Source organism: Cuculus canorus, chromosome 4 (genome assembly GCF_017976375.1).
Source record: "Cuculus canorus isolate bCucCan1 chromosome 4, bCucCan1.pri, whole genome shotgun sequence".
Lineage (NCBI taxonomy): Eukaryota > Metazoa > Chordata > Aves > Cuculiformes > Cuculidae > Cuculus > Cuculus canorus.
In genome coordinates this window covers 53,796,775-53,815,891 of record NC_071404.1, presented here as the reverse complement: position 1 = coordinate 53,815,891, position 19,117 = coordinate 53,796,775, and the positions used below count along the sequence as shown (strand labels likewise).

The 19,117-nt window shown below is 42.8% G+C and overlaps 1 protein-coding gene across 2 annotated transcripts in view; it reads left to right on the top strand.

The window, feature by feature from the left end:
* Positions 1 to 6,754: 6,754 nt before the first annotated feature.
* Positions 6,755 to 19,117, top strand: part of MANBA (mannosidase beta) — a 50,691-nt gene continuing 38,328 nt past the window's right edge. For both annotated transcript variants that reach the window (XR_008449715.1, XM_054065689.1), the window contains exons 1-3: positions 6,755 to 6,968; positions 18,213 to 18,307; positions 18,778 to 18,883. Coding sequence is in view for 1 of the 2 variants with exons in the window: in XM_054065689.1 (XP_053921664.1) it covers positions 6,786 to 6,968; positions 18,213 to 18,307; positions 18,778 to 18,883 (384 nt within the window). In the remaining variant the exon portion in view is untranslated. The remainder of the gene's footprint in view (positions 6,969 to 18,212; positions 18,308 to 18,777; positions 18,884 to 19,117) is intronic.

Sequence of the window (19,117 nt, the reverse complement as noted above, 5' to 3'; positions counted from 1 at the left end):
TGGTGAAAGAAACTTTAGGCCTACCATTTAGATTGTCATTTTGTATTTTGCTTATGATAACCTAGTACAACGCTCTCTTTTAGTGATGTATTAATAGCACCCTCTTCTAAAAACCAGTGTTTATTTCCTCATTTTATTTTTAGCGTTATTTTTGGATGGCATTAAAGGTAAATAGAGAATAATGCCTGTTCTTTCTCACTGCCCTTTACAAATCCATAGCTGGAGGGCTTCCTGCACCTGTATTGCCTTCACACCACCCCAGAGAGTTAACTATTTTGCATAGTGGTTCTATGTTTTGCAGAGGCAGTCATGAAACAGAGGACTGACATTATGTTGAGGAGCTGTCGGGCTTTCATGCAGATGTGCTGAACTGTCTGAAGGTATTTCCAGTCATGCAAGCACCAGTCCAGTTTTACACCAGTATTTACCCAACATGCCTGCATTGATATTGCTGTGTCTATGCAAAACTCTGCAAAGCAGATGAATCTTCAGTTGTTTTGCATCTTTGACAAATGCTATGTGGTGGTGGTATCTGCAGTAGTGTACGGTTACCAAAAGAGATCGCAAGACTTGACATGGACTGGTGTGAGCACGTAACACAAGTTCTGTTTTGCTTCAGAGAGGTGTTAACCTTCAGCAGAAGAATGGTGCAGGGTGGACAGGTGGGGGCAGTAATATCTTAAAATACTGCAGCCAAATCTGTGAGAACCTGTTTGTTTAAAACCTTTGCGTGAACTCCTTGAACATGAATTTGAAAGAGAAAACAGCAGTGGCCTGTCACGATGATAGAGATTGTGTAGGAACTGGAAACAAAAGACTTGTGGATTGACATGGCAGAATTTAGGCAGCTTCAATGGAACTACTCTGAATTTATTCTGATAGAGCCAATGACATGGTTTTGCTTTCAGCTTCCTGTTTTACTCGATAAAGACTACCTACTTGCAGTATTGTAAAGTAAGAAATGTAGTGAACTTCTAAATTTGTGGCATTTCAGAAAGAAATGTAACGTAGTACACAGTAAGAGAAAGCCATACAAAAGATCTCACTTTGTGTCTTAAGATTTTAAAAGATAAAACCACAACCTTTAGGACTGTAGTTCTGTAAACAGTAAAAATGTCATCTGTTTAAAAATAACCTCAAACAAACAAAAAGCAAACCCTAAAACTGAGACATGAAAATGAGACATGGTTTAACTTAATTATAAGCCTTGAACAAGGAAACAGCGTGTTCTCGGAATATTTAATTACAGCATTGTTTTTAGGTTGAGGTTTGTATGTGTGTGTGTGTGTTGCTCCAGTCAGTCTTCAGAAGAAAAATTAAAAGGCAAAGAAAACACGGAAGTGCAGTAAACATCTTGAAATGCAGTTTCCTTCTCAATGGGAAGCTGCCACATGACTTGCTGAAAACCTTGATTGAAAAAAACCCCAACATAGCCAGCTTTCAGTTGTTCTTCAGTTGCATTAAATCTGCTTCTTCAGAAATAATATCCTGCAGGATCTCTCAGGCAGCACTACGGTGTTTAAATGCTTTTAGTGTTGAATGAGTGAATTTAAGGAAGATGCACTGAATTGTTTAGTGTCCTGAAAGCACTACTCATTGACAGATGAAAGAAGAAATGGAGCAAGGCTTTCTACATTATACATTAATGTATAATGATTTTATAGCCTCAGTTGTCATAGAATTATAGAATAGTCAGGGTTGGAAGGGACCTTAAAGATCATCCAGTTTCAATCCCGCTGTCATGGGCATGGACACCTCCCAGCAGCCCAGGCTGCCCAAGGCCCCATCCAACCTGGCCTTGAACACCTCCAGGGATGGGGCAGCCACAACTTCCCTGGGCAACCTGTGCCAGTGCCTCACCACTCTCATGGTGAAGAAATTCTCCCTTAAATCAAGCCTAAATCTGCCCCTCTCCATTTTATACCTGTTTCCCTTTGTCCTATCACCACAAGCCTTTATGAATAGTCCCTCTCCTGCTTTCTTTTTTTCTAATTGCTAAAGGTGAGCAGGTAGTCATTTTTGACTGAATTCTACATGGTGCGAAGCCAGTTGGGGTATCTCAGTCTTCTATTATGATAGTCTTTTTTTTTTGCCAGTCTCACTGAAAGACAGCTGGCAGTTGAACTGAAATGGGACCTGAATTTCAGTTAGTCAATATATCGAATGTGAGTTACTCACTTTGTGTGCATTTTTAAGACTACCAGTTCCAATACCTACATTTCTACAAGACTTCTGCTGCCAAACAGCATGGGTCCCAGACAACTCTTTTTGAAGTTAGTAGCAGAGATTCTTTTTTCAGTGACAAAAAGGGGATCAGCTACTGTGTCTCTCCTTGAACCATTATTTCCCGGAACTGTGCTTCCCTTGTGTTCTCACAGGGGAAGAAAAACATCTGTGGTTATATCGTGCACCTTATGTGGTAGATCAGTGGAAGGACTGGCGTTTTTAGCTTGTATTGAAATGAAGGGTTGTCAGCTCAAAAGGATTTGTATCAAAAATACAAAGGCATATTGACCACATTTGGTAATGTTTTAAAGATGTATCTAGGGTAGATCCTTAAGGTGTGTTGAATTAGGTGTATGGAAGCCAGGAGCTAAAACAAAATTCTGGTATCCCTGTTCTTGTCTGCCGTTCACTATTGCACTCTGTGCTGCATACCATAAGCAGCAGCATGTTTTGATGCCAGTCACACTTTATTCTTATGTGAATGGTGTATGAATTGTATAATGTTGTTAAAGTAATTAACTTTTTTGCCTCCCAAGGTGCTTTACGTATTCTTTCCTCCTCTAATTTTACAGTATATAATTACAGACAATAAGAAAACGTAAGGACAGAAATGGAAAAACTGAATAAAGTACAATAAGAAAACATAAGGACAGAAACGGAAAAACTGAATAAAGTCCTGCAGTTGATTGGGGTTTCTTTGAATCCTATTGCCTGGTTGCATTTCTATGCAGAATCAGATGTACACCTATGTGCAGTTAGTAGTTCGCATTCTGTGTGTGTACAGTAACCTGACTTCTATTAAAAGAAAAAAAAAAAGGTATATAGTAACAGGAAGATAAGTGACATTACTGGTAGCATTACTTCTTTAATGGAATTTGAAGATTTTCTGCTTTTAAGCAGAGATCACCTTCTCACTTAAGTGTGTTCCGAGACAGCAAATTACCTGCCTGACCAAGATTTTGAGCTAGTTCATAAACAAAGTAAAAATTACACAAATCCAAATAGAATGTTAATTTAATTGACTATGCTTTAAACAACAAAAAACCCAGCACCACCAAAACCACCCCCAAATGCTACAAACCATAAACTGAGGTCTTGGAGTGGCTGCTGAAACGAGCATTTCCAATTTGATGTTGAGCTGTGTGAAGGAATAAACTCATTTGTATCTGAAGAAAAGCAAACCCTCCCTTGACCTGCTGGCCATGCTTCTTCTGATGCAGCCCAGGGTACAGCTGACTTTCTGGGCTGCAAGCACACATTGCCCGCTCATGTAGAGCTTCTCATCAACCAGCACCCCCAAGTCCTTCTCCTCAAGGCTGCTTTTAATCCATTCTCCACCCATCCTGTAATTGTGCTTGGGATTGCCCTGACTAAGGTGTAGGACCTTGCGCTTGGCCTTGTAGAACTTCATAAGGTTCTCACAGGCCCACTTCTCCAGCCTGTTAATGTCATTCTAGATGGAATCCCATCCCTCCAGTGTCAACCATGCGACACAGTTTGGTGTCATTGGCAGACTTTGCTGAGGGTTATCGAGGTCCTTCTGTGGAAACAAAGCATGAAGTAGTGTGGCTGGCTACCCCTAAAAGGGTTACTTGATTCCCTTTTTCTTCTTCCACTGAGCCATTTAAGAACTTACAGCTTTAAATCCTGGTGTTGCCCTGTGAATGAAGGGATTAAACTAGCAAGGGCAGGCAGGAAAGCCGCAGTCAGGTTTGGAAACTGCACTTCAGGTTGTTTCTTCGGAGCTGGCCCTTCTTCTCCTTTGCAGATTAACATACTCAATCTTTATAAGCAACGTCCACAGTGACAGCACTGACTGCTTTACGAGAAACCAGAATCCTTTTTTTATGAGACATTCATGACGTTTGTTCCAGTTTTACACGCTTCTTTGACTTTATGGGGAAAAGGAGGTGGAAGTCTGAGGCCATATAAAATCTCATGACTTGAGGGAGCCAGTACTGAAGGTTTCCAGCCTTGTCACAGGCCTTCCTCATTCCTGTCCCCCTCACTGCAGTTTTCTACAGCTCTAAGTAACTTTGCTACATCTGAAAGATCTCTAACCCTATACTGCTCCTATTACCCATGGGCCACCATGCCTCCTCCATGATTTTCGCCCTTCTTTCCCACTTTTGCTGTCGTGGGTGCCCTGTCTGGAGACCCTCTTTGCCCTTCTGAGAGCCGACCCTCTCAGACAGGGCTAGTGCAAGTGGTGGAGAGGAAGCCCTGAGACCCTCGCTCGCTGTTGGGGACATACTGGGCTGCCTTCAGCCACCAGTGGTGTGGGAAAGCTACTCTCTTGGTGACTGCAAATCCTCCCTGGAGCTGGGCAGGCTCGTGCGTAGCAGTGTTGCCTTCCATGCCCCTGCTGATACTGAAAATGCCAGCAAATAAGACTTGGAGTTTTAGAAAGCAAGTGCCCTTTATCAGGACTGGGCAACACGAGGAATGATCTCCATCAGTTGTGTGCAGTGAGACTAGGGCAGTTACAGAATGTACGTCCCACTTACATGCATATGGATAATTTTTCCCAGAAACCTTATGCATATGCTATTACTTTCCAAGGACTAATGCTAAGGTTATTATGAACTTTGCAACAGTGAAACTCTTGATAATTTGGAGTGGCTCCAGCTCTGCCTGACCTTGCCTTGGACATGGGGAAAGGCTGCAAACAGGGGATTGCAGGAGACAAGACACCAGTTCGGCACAGATCAGACAGAACACAGGATGCTAACATCTCCAAAGGATGAACAGTGTCTTGGAAAACACCCTTTTAAAGAAAATATGCTGTGAGAAGAACATTCTGTCTAACTTTCATAGAACACAATGACACAGGCGAAAGTTAACTCTAGCTTAAATCAAAGATATCCCACTTTTTGTAATAGTAACTGCTGCTGACATCATTATGAACTTTGCAACAGTCAAAACTGTTGCTGATTCAGAGCTGCCTCTGGCTCTGCCTGACCTTGCCTTGGAGATGGGGAAAGGCTGCAAACAGAGGGTATTGCAGGAGAAGAGACACCAGTTCAGCACAAATCAGACTGAACACAGGATGTTATCTCCGAAGTATGAACAGCATCTGGAAAAGACCATGGAACAGATCCTCCTAGAAGCTATGCTAAAGCACATGGGGGACATGGAGGTGATTAATGGCAGCCAGCATGGCTTCACCAGGGGCAAGTACTGTAAGACCAACTTAGTGGCTATCTATGATGGGGTAACCACAGCAGTGGACATGGGTAAACCGATGGATGGGATCTATCTAGACTTCTGTAAAGCCTCTGACACAGTCCTCCACAACATCCTTCTCTCTAAATTGGAGACATAGAGATTTGATGGGTGGACTGTTCAGTAGATAAGAAACTGGTTGGATGGTCATATTCAAAGAGTAGTGGTCAATGGCTCAAAGTCCGGATGGAGATCCATGACGAGTGGTGTCCCTCAGGGGTCTGTACTGGGACCGGTGCTGTTTAATATCTTTATCAATGATGTTGACAGAGAGATTGAGTGCACCCTCAACAAGTTTGCAGGTGACACCAAGCTGAGTGGTGTAGTTGCCACACCGGAAGGACGGGATGTCATCCAGAGGGACCTGGACAGACTGAAGAATTGGGCCTGTGAGAACCTCATGAGGTTCAACAAGGCCGAGTGTAAGGTCCTGCACCTGGGTCAGGCCAATCCCCGTTTTCAGTACATGATGGGAGACGATGTGATTGAGAGCAGCCCTGCAGAGAAGGACTCGGGGGTGCTGGTCGATGAGAAGCTCGACATGAGCCGGCAGTGTGTGCTTGCAGCCCAGAGGGCCAACCGTATGCTGGGCCGCATCAAAAGAAGCGTGGCCAGCAAGTTGACGGAAGGGATTCTGCCCCTCTATTCCTCTCTTGAGAGACCTCATCTGGAATACCGAGTCCAGTTCTGGAATCCTCAATGTAAGAAGGATATGGAACTGTTGGAACGGGTGCAGAGGAGAGCTACAAAGATGATCAGAGACATGCTATGAGGACAGGCAGAGAGAGTTGGAGTTGTTCAACCTGGAGAAGAAGGGATCTTATAGTGACCTTCCAGTACTTGAAGGGCCTACAAAAAAAGCTGGGAAGGGACCATTCACAAAGGCTTGTAGTGATAAGACGAGGGGCAATGGGTATGAAATGGAGAGGGGCAGATTTAGACCAGACATGAGGAAGAATTTCTTCACCATGAGGGTGGTGAGACACTGGCACGGTTTGTCCAGGGAAGTTGTGGTTGCCCCATCCCTGGAGGTGTTCAGGGCCAGGTTGGATGGGGCCTTGGGCAGCCTGGCCTGGTGGGAGGTTGGAACTGGATGGGCTTTAAGGTTCCTTCCAACCCAAACTCTACTCTGTTTCTATGAAAAACACTGTCTGAAAGCCAAGACGCAGCCAGTCGGACATCCCGTCCAGCTTTCAAAGAACACGATCGCTTAGACGGAACCCCTCTCTATCTCCACCCACGCTGGTTCCCTTCCGCCACAGCGGCCGCCCCGCCCGAGGCGCCTCCCCCGCCGCCGTTTCGCCCGTCTGCCCGTGCGGGGGAGGGGCGCTGCCATGGGGCTGCCGGCTCTGCTGGTTCTGGCGCTGCTGGTTCGGGCGGTGCTGGTGCCGGCGGCTGCGGGCCGGGAGGTGCGGAGCCTGCGGGGGAGCTGGCGGCTGCGCAACGCGGACGGGTCGTTGCGGCTGCGGGGCGCGGTGCCGGGCTGCGTGCACACCGCGCTGCGGACCCGCATCCAGGTACGGGAGCGGCCGCGCCCGCAGCCGGCGCCGAAGCAGCGGCGGTTGTGCCCGTTGCGGAGCTCGTGGTGGTGCCAGCAGCAGTTACTGTTGCCCGAAGTCGGACGTCTTTGCGTTAAGCTTAGAGTTAACTGTCATCTGAGCAACTCTGCTCTTTGAAAGTTGGACAGAATGTCCCGCTCACAGCGTGTTTTCTTTAAAATGGTGTTTTTCCAGACACTGTTCATTCTTTGGAGATGATAAGGTCCTGTGTTCAGTCTGATCTGTGCCGAACTGGTGTCTCTTCTCCTGCAATCCGCTGTGTTCGCAGCCTTTCCCCATCCTCAAGGCACGGTCAGGCAGAGCTACCTCTGAAGATCCATTCTCCACCCATCCTGTAATTGTGCTGGGGATTGCCCTGACTAAAGTACAGATCCAGATTAGCAGGAGTTTTAACTGTTTGGAAGTTCATAACAGAGAGAAGAGAAGGCTCAGAGGAGATCTTATAGTGACCTTCCAGTCCCTGAAGGGGCTACAGGAAAGCTGGAGAGGGGCTATTCATAAAGGCTTGTGGGGGTAGGACCAGGGGGAATGGGTATGAACCGGAGAGGGGCAGATTTAGACTGGACATTAGGAAGAATTTCTTCACCACGACAGTGATGAGACACTGGAACAAGTTGCCAAAGGAAGTTGTGGATACCTCATCCCTGGAGGTGTTCAAGGCCAGGTTGGATGGGGCCTTGGGCAGCGTGATCTGGTGGGATGTCCCTGCCCATGGCGGGGGGGTGGAAATGGGTGATCTTTAAGGTCCCTTCAACCCAAACTACTCTATGATTCTATAATTCATAATGATACCAGCAGCAGTTACTATTGCAAAAAGGGGAATATCTTTGATTTAAGATAGAGTTAACTTTCATCTATGCAATTGTGTTCTTTGAAAGTTGGACAGAACATCTCTCTGACTGCATGTTTTCTTTCAGACGGTGTTTTCCCAAACACTGTTCCTTCTTTGTAGATGTTAGCATCCTGTGTTCAGTCTGGTCTGTGCTAAACTGGTGTCTCTTCTCCTGCAATCCCCTCTGCAGCCTTTCCCCATCTCAAGGCACGGTCAGGCAGAGCTGGAGGCAGCTCCGAATCAGCAACAGTTTTGACTGTTGCCAGGTTCATAATAACATTAAAACTAGTAGTAGTACTTGGCAAGTAGTAGAATATGCGTAAGGTTCCTGGGAAAATTTATCCATACACATGTAAGCAAGGCATACCTTCTGTCCCCAGCTCTTGTCTCGCTGCACATGATGATGGAGATCGCTGCCTTATGTTGCCCAGGCCTGATGAAGGATGCTTTGCTTTCTAAAACTCAAAACAACAGTTTTATTTGCCAGCATGTGCAGTTTCAGCGTGAGAAGCATGGTTAAAGGTCCTTCCACACCCATGAAACACTTCTCTGCCTCAGGAGCTGCCCTGACTGTCGCAGGCTTTGCTCGCATCGCTAGTACAGCTGTCAGGCTTGGTTTCCTTCACGCCTCCAGCAGCCAGGAGTTTTGGAGCTGCAGCTTCTCAGGTGTGTTTGCCTGTGGCAGAGCAGTCCTGGCACAGGCCTGGGACACAATGCAAGCCTGTGTTCTGCATTATTGAGGTTCTGTGGGTTTTAGAATCATAGAATCATGAAATCACCAGGTCTTGGAAAAGACCTCCCAGATCATCGAGTCCAACCATTCCTATCTGCCACTAAAGTGTGGTTTAGTGTCTTTAGGGTTTTCGCATGGAGCCAAGGGGCTGACACCAATATTATGGCGTGCAGGTCATGTTTACCTACAATATTACCTCAAAAGAATGAAAAGCTCGACCTGTTTGACTTTTTGATGCAATAAGTCTGGGGATTTCAGGCATTTCGGTCCATTAAAAATCCCTTTTTAACACTTGTAAGAGCACATCAGAATGCTTGAAATTGCGTATTCCAATGCTGCCTAAGAGAAGGGTATTCATGAAACATGAGTAAAACTGTTACGTTTAAAAGACTAGTTCCTGCCTTAACACTTCCAGGAAGCTTTGCTGCTTCTGGGTGCTGCCTCTTCTCCCAAGTGACAGGTGATACAACAAGGGGGAATGGCCTCAAGCTGCGCCAGGGGGGATTCGGACTGGGTATCAGGAAGAAATTTTTCACGGAAAGGGTCATTGGGCACTGGCAGAGGCTGCCCAGGGAGGTGGTGAAGTCACCATCCCTGGAGGTATTGAAAAGATGGGTAGACGAGGTGTTCAGGGACATGGTTTAGTGGCAGATAGGAATGGTTGGACTCGATGATCCAAGCGGTCTTTTCCAACCTAGTGATTCTATGATTCCATTATTCTATTTATTATTGCCTCCTCTAGTTTTTAGATTTACGAAAACATAGCAACCGCTTTCTGACACAAGTGGTCGAAACTGCTGTTGTAGATTGTTAGCAAAGTTTGACCCGATACCATCATAAGCTGCTTCTCACTCAGATCTGACATGAAAAATGGCACTAACTGGGTCACTATTAGAATAAGATGCCTTTTAACAGGAAATATGTGGAAAGTGAAATGTGTACCTGGCACAAGGAAAAGAAATGGAACGTAGTGAAGTTAATAAAATCATATATAAAACTGATAAATACAACACTGTGCTAGGAAATGTGAAGTACTGTCATATGTTGTCTGAGTATATCAGACATATCTGTATTTATTGTGGGCCCAATGTCGCATTTCTTGTATGGCATTTATTTAAAGATGTTCTGGATGCATGCATTTTATATTTATTATTCTTTAATTTTTATTCTTTTTAGTCAAATTATTTTCCTGCTCTGCTCTGATGGAAGTTAGAGAAGTAGAAGGAGAAAGTGACTCCACTTCAGGCAGGATAATTTTAGCATTATTCTGTGTTGGCCTAGGTTGGGAATCCCATTACTATTAGATTCGAAAGAGTGTCATTGTCAAATAAAAGAAATAGTCAACATTAGAAAAGTAAATACTCTAAGAATGTAGAAGTTGAGCCATGATGGTCTGTTGTTTCAACAGCTGTGTACTAAGTGACAAGGCATTTTGAACATATGCAATTAAGTTTTTAAAATGGCTTTTCTAAAGTTTTGAAAAACGCAATGAGCAGGTAGACTGTGTACAGAGGATCAGTGAAGAGAACTGTGCCAGTTTCTCCCATGCAGAAGTGCATAAGATAAACTGAATGTCTCAGATGTTCAGCTGTGCTGGGAGGTGTTGCTATAAGAAGTATGATTAACCATTCAGGAGAAACTGTGACCAATGCACTGACTCACACAAGACAATGACGTAACAAAAGACTCACATAAGAGGTCTTACGAAGTGAGAAAATGCAATTGCTAGTTTAGCTGCATTGCTGTAAACCGACTTGTAATTTTAGCCATTTTAAGCAGCAGTATGGTGTTTGGAAATGAGGTGAACTCTTATGTGCCTGGGCAGAATCCCAAGCCTGCACAGAGGTGTGAAAGCTTAGTCAGCCTGTTGGCCAGCAGCACAAGTTTTGCTAATAGGGAGATGGGTGCTTGATTAATTAAATCGATGATGGTTGCTTGTGGACACTTTGAACATGTTTACGTGAATACAAGTATGAACTTGCTCCAAACACATGCTGATATAGCTGGGAATGAACCCGCTGTAGACTAGAAACTGTTGCTAAGTTTGTGGTGGTAGAATTAGTGCACTCTGCTGAGGAGCTGAGATAACCAAAATACTTCACTAGCGTGGTTGCTTGACCTCGGCACCAGGCCCAGCTGGTGTCTGGCTGGTTTCAAGCTCAGAACAAGCTAACTTGTTTCTGTGTATAGGTGTGTGCAGCTAATCAAATTAAACCCATTCTTACTCAGTTTAGCAAAGCCCAGTTTACAGAAAGAAGCTTTCACATAAGAATTTGCACCAGGATAACTGAACTGTTTTAAAATCACATTTTTGTTTAAGAGATAGAATGGAGAGCATACCAAAATACAGGAGCAGCCTTAGATTTCAAATCTATCACAGATAGTGTTAAATGTAATCAGCCCCTGCCGCCACAGTTCTGGCATTCTGCAAAGCAGCAAGCCTGGGTTATTTGGAGAGAGTCATGGCATCATTCTTTACTGCAACACATGGCTTCATGCTGCAAAGTGTAGAATCATAGAGTAGTTTCGGTTGGAAGGGACCCTAAAGATCATCCAGTTCCAAGCCCCCTGCCATGGACAGGGACACCTTCCACCAGCCCAGGCTGCCCAAGGCCCCATCCAACCTGGTCTTGAACACCTCCAGGGATGGGGCAGCCACAGCTTCCCTGGGCAACCTGTGCTAGTGCCTCACCACTCTCATTGTGAAGAAATTCTTCCTTATGTCTAGTCTAAATCTGCCCCTCTCCAGTTTATACCTATTGCCCCTAGTCCTATCACTACAAGCCTTTGTGAAGAGTCCCTCCACTGCTCTCTTGTAGCCCCTTCAGGTACTGGAAGGTCGCTATAAGGTCTCCTCTGAGCCTTCTCTTCTCCAGGCTGAACAACCCCAAATCTCTCTGCCTGTCCTGGTGTGGGAGGTGCTCCAGCCCTGTGATCATCCTTGCAGCCCTCCTTTGGACCCATTCCAGAGCTCCATATCTTATGTTGAGGGTTCCAGAACTGGGCACAATACTTCAGATGAGGTCCCACAGGAGCAGAGTAGAGAGGCAGAATCACCTCCCTCGACCTGCTGGCCACGCTTCTTCTGTTGCAGCCCAGGATACAGTTGGCCTTCTGGGCTGGGAGCGCACACTGCCGGCTGTTTGTCCTGAGATCTCTTCAATGTGATGAAAATGCTGTGACCAAATGTTTTCAAATACAGCTGCTTAAAGTCATATTCCTATATTCCTGTCTATGCAAAAGCATGCACACAGCCTGAAGTTTAGAGAAAAATAGAAGAACAAAGCTGTTGGGAACTGAATTATTCTGGATAGCAAGACCCATATGTTCAGCAACTTAGTGAAATCTATGTGCTGCCTTTCTGTGTGATTTGCAAAAGGCAAATAGCACTGCATGTGTTGCTTCTGTATACTTGGGAATTTTTCATGAGTTAGCAACCAAAACAAATTTAGAACAAAAATTGGGAGGGCCTACTCCAACAACGTATCTTAATGGGCATCTTGCAAATGAAGGGAAGGAAAGCAGCAAGAATAAGCTTCTGAACATTAAGCCTGCTCAATGTGGCTTAGATTGCAGTAGTAGGCTGCAAGCAATCTATTTATCAATGTGTGGCATTCATTCTTTGGCTTATGAGATATACATTGGATGAACACATCTTTCTGAATTCACCAAATGAACGTTATCTTAGAAAACGCTCTTGGTGAAGATACTTTGGAGTGTCCTACTGATGTATTATTCAATGTGTTATTTTCTTCCATGTTCAACTAACATATTTTATATGCTGGACTAACTATGATAAAAGCACTAAGGGCAGGAGATAGCATCAGAGTATGTGTTCAGCTGCGTTGTTTTAACAGCATTTCATTACGACTGTAGCTTTTACTGCGATTTACATGTAGCATTTAAAAAGATGTGAGAGATGCACATAAACAAGAGTAATATTCACTTGCATAAAGTGAATAAAGCTCAAGCATAAACACAGGCATTTTACAAACTTCTAGCGAATCTATTGCTAACTCTACTTCTCTGGAAAAACATCTGCAGAAACCATTTTGTCTAAATATTTAGTTTTTAACTACTCTCAGCGTAGTATTTTCTTTTATGCACAGTTCTGATAAGATGTATCAGCAGGTAACTTTTGCATTAAAATTTTGTGATAGAAGTATTTGTCCTCTAGCATGTACTGTCCAAGTACTGTGTGACACTATTTCTGCTGGCAGGTGACTCCTATAAAATTTCAGTTCTGATGAATATGGCTATTGTAGCTGGATTTTCTCATCTGCCAGCTGTTTGCATTCATACAGAAAGACTGTTTTGTCTTATTAGCTATCACTTTGATTTCTAAAGGTCTATTATTGGGGCCCTGCTACTGTGATGCTGATATGGGAGCTGGATAATGATGCAGTTTCTGCTCCAGAAAGGGCATGTGCTTGACCCAGGAGGTTACGGTGGTCTTGGTCATTCTTGGTTAGAAGTGACAGAAGCTTACGTATCTCAAGTGATAGTTCTGCGGTTCTCTAAAGTAGTGTGTATTTTTTTGTAGCTTGTTCTGCATTTGTGTAAAATAAGCTGTTGTGTATTCTCAGACGCTTTGTTGTAACAGATTTTTCAGAGTAAGCCAGGTAATGGTTCTGTTGGGTCTCATATGGTTCTAACAGGTTAAATGGCATTCATTGATGAAATAGTCGATTAATATAAACATATTCTTTTCCATTAAAACATATGTGCTCTGCCGAGTTGTGTGAGGCATTCAAAAGGCTGAGTTAAACTTCAGATGTATATTGAAAGGCATTCAACTTTATCTTTTGAAAGCTTGTGAAGTTAAAATAGATGGAAGTTATAGTAGCCTTTTAAATAGAGCAGAGCATTCGAAGAATGTTAAGCAATGAGCATTTATATCTTGTTAATTAATTCTTTAGTACTATTTGGCTCAGTGTTGAGCTGTAACACATCTTGAGCATAAGGTGACGTTCAGTTCACTGCTTTGTTGGAGTAACTACTGAAAATTAATCACTTCAGGATGAACTTTCATAACTCATATTCCAAGAGTATGATCTATTCGTCACTACTGTTAATCCAGCTAGACATCAAACTGTGAATATGTGAAACTGGGCTTGCTGAAAATTGAATAAATGTCCTGACTGCTATTGCTTGAGATATCAAGGAGTGCATGGATATTGATAAGCATCTTAACTATTTAGCTTCCGCTGTGAAGTTTGCAACAGCAAAATCATTAAACTATCACCTGCAAGTCTTGAACATCATGAAGTCTTGAAAATCATGAAACATCACCTGCAAGTCTTATTTGGTCATCAATGGCTTTAAATTGGAGGGGGAAGATTTAGACTAGACATTAGGAAGAAATTCTTCATGATGAGGGTGGTGAGGCACTGGCACAGGTTGCCCAGGGAAGTTGTGTATGCCCCATCTCTGGAGGTATTAAAAGCCAGGCTGGATGGGGCCTTGGGCAGCCTGGTCTAATGGGAGGGGATGGAATGGAATGACTGGAACTGGATGATCTTTAAGGTCCCCTCCAACCCAAACTATTCTACGATTCTATGATCTGTTCCATTCGCAGGATTTTCTTGCAATATACATTGTGAAGTATCAGCAGAGTTGATTTTTGAGAGAAGAGCGTGCAAGACAATTTCAAATTAGATTGTAACAAAAGTAGGATAAGGCAAAGGAATCTGGTTTTTTTAGTTCTCTCTGTTACATGCTGATCTTCTGCCTGGATCCATATGACTTTGTCTGGTGTCATTGAGGTGTTTGTGCTGGGCTCCCCTGAGCTCCTGGCTGCGCAGGGCTTGAAGCTGGTCCTTCTTGGGGCCAGGGTCTGCCTGGCACAGCTCTCTTACCAGGGCTTTGAGCCTCACTTCTGAGCTGCTCATGTCTCATCCATTTCTTGCTTAACGGGAGAAGCTCTCAGCTTATATGACTGTAGCTTTTCAATATCCCCTTAAAATCATTGCAGGGAGGAGCTTCCATCGAGCTGCTTGGCAGCGCCTTTGGTTTAGCGCTGCCAGCGCTTTTGAAGTCCTGCTGCTGTCCTGTTATCCGAACTGGAAATTGCTTCCTTTTGATGCTCTGTAGCAGGGCTTTCTACCTCATCTTAGCATGTGATTTGCTGCTTGCTTAGAGGATTGCAGTTGGGAACAGAGAATAAACAGGCAGGGAGCTCGAGCAGGCCGGGATTTTTCCCCAAAGTTCAGGGAGCAGGAAAATGCGAGGCTGTCATGTTTGGTAGGATCTAAAAATAACTGTAGTTGACTCCACTCCTCTGTAACTTGTTTCCAGTAACATGTTGAGCTAATAAACGTGAAGTATACTTAATATACATGCAGTCTATTTCAATGCCCTTAAGAGTTTTAAATTTGTCTTTTTTTTTATCCAGTCTCTGAAATAAAAATTTAATTTGAATGTGGTGTAATGTGGGATGAAATTGTTTCAGATAAATCCAAGCAATTTGACTTCTATAGTTGCATCTTCCAGCACACAACAGTTGCATTTAGCAATGAAAGTCAATAGTCTCACCAGTGTATTAGAGAAGTCGTTTTCCTTTCTTATAGGGCTTTGTTGTGGCCATGCATTTTTTCCTGAACCTTGAGAATTGCCTTAAAAACATTATTTGAACAGTGCTACGGGACTGATTTTACAGCAAGCAGCGTTTGTCATGTTTAAAATGACTAATCATTATTAGCATTTAACAGCTTTTCTGTGTGATATAGAAGCTGTTTTACTGGTTATGTAGCACTGATATCAGTAAGCTGTTAAGTTTTATACAAAGGTACACAGCACTAAGAGCTTCCAATCTAAATAGTGGATGCCTGTGAGGGAATAGCATTTTTGGTAGGAGTCAGGAGGACTAATTAGCACCTTCTATGACACGTATTTTAGTAGTCAATGCAGTTCTTGAAGTTTGAAGGCTTTAGACTAACACAGAAGTAAACCCCTTCAAGAAAAAGGATCTGCAGTAGGCTCTGAGGAGATTTAAACGCGCAGCTCTATTTGTAAACTGTTGTAAGAGCCCATCTGATGATGTAATTTCTGCCTTTGGTAAAACATTCCTACTTCTCTCTCTGCTGCTAGACAACCAGTTTTGTATTCTCCAGACATCAAGTCTTCCTTCATTAACATCTCTGTATCCATGCTTTTGTCTGAGAAAGAGTACAAGTTTCTTTTATGCAGAGTCTTGATCTTTGATGAGACACGGATGTTGATTGTTTGACCACTGACCAAATTGGTTTTGGCTTTACAGTCTGCTGTTGATAGTGCATTTACAACTTGCATCTTCTGCCTTTTGTTAAATATCTCATATGTACAAGTGACCATGATTGAAATTTAACATGTATATTTTCTAAAGCATAACCTAAAATAAAATATTATATAATGTTTTAAACAAGACAGTTGTTAAATTATGCTTTTTAGGGACATATTGCGGATTTTCATGGTCTCTGACATGTGACACTTGCCATTTTTGTCTCAATACAGTAATCTTAGCAGAGTTTCTTTTATGAGCCTAAATTTTGCATTTTAATGTGCCTTAAATTTTGCATCTTAGTAAAAGTCTGAGATATATTTCCCAAAACATTTTGCAAGTGAAGGTAGTGGTATGGATATCCTAAAATTCAATAATTGTTCTGGTAAGCTCATGATGACTTAACCTTTAGAGAAAATGCTATATTACCAATATAGAGGTCATAATTTTACTGAGGTAACAAGACCTTTGACTGTTATTCCCTTGTAGTAAGAAATTTGATTGATAAAGTATAACACGTAGAGACAAGACAACAACTTTCCCTCTGTATGGGCTCCAGGAATAATGTTTATATTGCTGTGGGACTCCAGAAGGGATTATGCTGCAGAGGACAGTCTCTTAGATGTTATCATTTCGCTCCGCTCTGTGAATAAGTTTGTGTTTATAACACAGAGTCCCATTCTTTTATTTGTAAAACAAATATGAGATATGAAACAATGTTTTTCAGAACATTTCAAACCCAGAAGTGTCATTACTGTCTATACTGATTTCTGAAAAGGGGGAAAATTTGACCTTCAACCAGAAGAGTATAAAAAGCTGGGCAGACTTTTTTCAGTGTGAATCTGGATATTCAGGGCAGCGAGTTAGCCGTGCTTGTCCTGTAGAATACATGCACCAAAGGGAATCTCAATGCAGCTATGTTTTCTCTTAGCTGGGTTTGAGTCATGGAGTCCAGAAAAGCCGGGTCTTTGTTTTGGGAAGTCGGTTCAGCTCTGCAGCTGCTGAACAGGATTGAACTGATCCGTCAGTCACTGACCCGCATAGTGGCACTCTGAACTATCTGACATGGGGCTGTAACACTGTACCTTTCTGCTGCTTTTGTATGAGGTGCAAGGTGGTGGGTTGTCAGGTTCATGTAGCTGATTCCTTCAGCCTAGATGAGTAACATTGTGACCCACTGGAATGTGATAAATACAACATGAAGGCAAGAAAAGGTCGAGGACATAGCTGAGACCAGCTGTACCTTTTATTCTTCCGCATTAGTGTGACTAAAGGGAAGAGAACACGTTCAGTATAAACACAGCTTTATTCTCAAAAGTAGTTGTTTTATTTTATACAACCAATTATGTTGCTTCTGCTTCTTCTTTTTCTCCCTCCCTCCAAGTGTAACAATTTCATCTAGCCTTACAACATCAAGATTAGTTGACAAGAAACTATATTTGTGGTTATTTTAAACTGTTCACTTGTTCACTGTTGTTCCTAGAGGCGTAAAATACTGTTTCTTTGCCTTTTAAAAACCTATTAAAACTTTCTGCATTATGGAGATGATCATGTTTCTGTTCCTCTCATTATGTCACAAGCTGTCTTGATATTTCTTAAATTTCCAGTCCAGTCATTTCTTATGTAAAACCAAATCCTGCACTCTATAGAATCGTAGGATAGTTTGTGTTGGAAGGAACCTTACAGATCATGTAGTTCCACCCCCCCTGCTATGGTCAGGGACACGTCCCACCAGCCCAGGCTGCCCAAGATCCCATCCAACCTGGCCTTGAACACCTCCAGGGATGGGGCATCCACAGTTTCCCTGGGCAACCTGTGCCAGTGCCTCACCACCCTCATCATGAAGAAATTCTTCATTATGTCTAGTCTAAATCTGCCCCTCTCCAGTTTACACCCATTGCCTCTAGTCCTGTCACTACAAGGCTTTGTAAAAAGTCCCTCCCCAGCTTTCTTGTAGCCCCTCCAGGTACTGGAAGGTCACTATAAGGTCTCCTCAGAGCCTTCTCTTCCCCAGGCTGAACAACCCCAAGTCTCTCTGCCTGTCCTGGTACAGGAGGTGCTACAGCCCTGGGATCGTCCTTGTAGCCCTCCTCTGGACCCATTCCAACACCTCTATGTTCAATATATATAGTTTGAGTATGAATGATTATAGCAAACAGGTTTTGACCTATGTAAATAAAGTTAAATATTGCCAAAGCTTTCTTTGCTCCTATTATTTCAAAGGTGAAAAGGAATATTGGGATTAACTAAATAACGTGGATTTTGCATTTGCAGACTGTCTGAAATAAGAAGTGCTCATCTAATGTATATTATGATGCATTTAATGTAGTAACACTATTGCTTAATAAGTCTTGTAAATTCCTTTTTGTTGGCTATTAGGATCCGTACTATAGATTTAATGATGTGATGTACAGGTGGATCTCATTGGATAACTGGACTTACAGCAGGACATTCAAAAGTCCTTTTGACATCAGGTATGTAGTAAAGATACGTCAAAAAAAGTTCTGTGCCATATTTCGTGCAGAGCTGTGAGTTGAATCATCAGCTCAAAATCTGCTTAATACTTTTGTATCTAATAAATTAAGCAATAATGTGCAGCTGCAAAGCTGTTGCCAAAGAGCACTTCCGTAGTTGCTTTTTTCTGTTTTGTTTTTTTTTTTAAATGTTAAAAATTGCTTATAAGGAATACTTAGGCTAATTGGAAACTAGCCTGTCTGATATCTGGTGGGTATGTGAACATGCTGTGTTGCAGACTTGAGCTACTTCATCTGTCATCTTAATTTGTCTATTTAAAGATACAGTATAGCCACACCAAGACAAACATTTTTTAAGGTAGCTGATGCAACTGAGGCTAAAGATAATGGTGATACACATTTTTATATTGTCTGTCTCCTGCGTGTTGTTAACTCTAGGTATTGAGTTTTTTATGTGTTATCTTTTGTAGAAAGTGGCAGAAAGTGAATTTGGTTTTTGAGGGAGTAGATACAGTAGCACAGATCGTAATGAACAATGTCACTCTTGGGAGAACAGACAACATGTTCAACAGATATGTAAGTAATGTGCTTATTTCTGAAGGTACTTCTTTTTCTTTTCTTCAAAGCCCTTTTATGCTGAGCACTTTCTGTATATTCAAGTACACATAAAACCAGGTGCTTGAACGCAGAAAGTGTTGGCCTGAGGACTGCATGTGTAGTCAGATAAGTATTAGAAAGAGAAGCATACTTAGTTTTTCAATAACAACATGGTCAGATCTAGAGGTGAATGTGCTTTGTTCTAAATGAGTG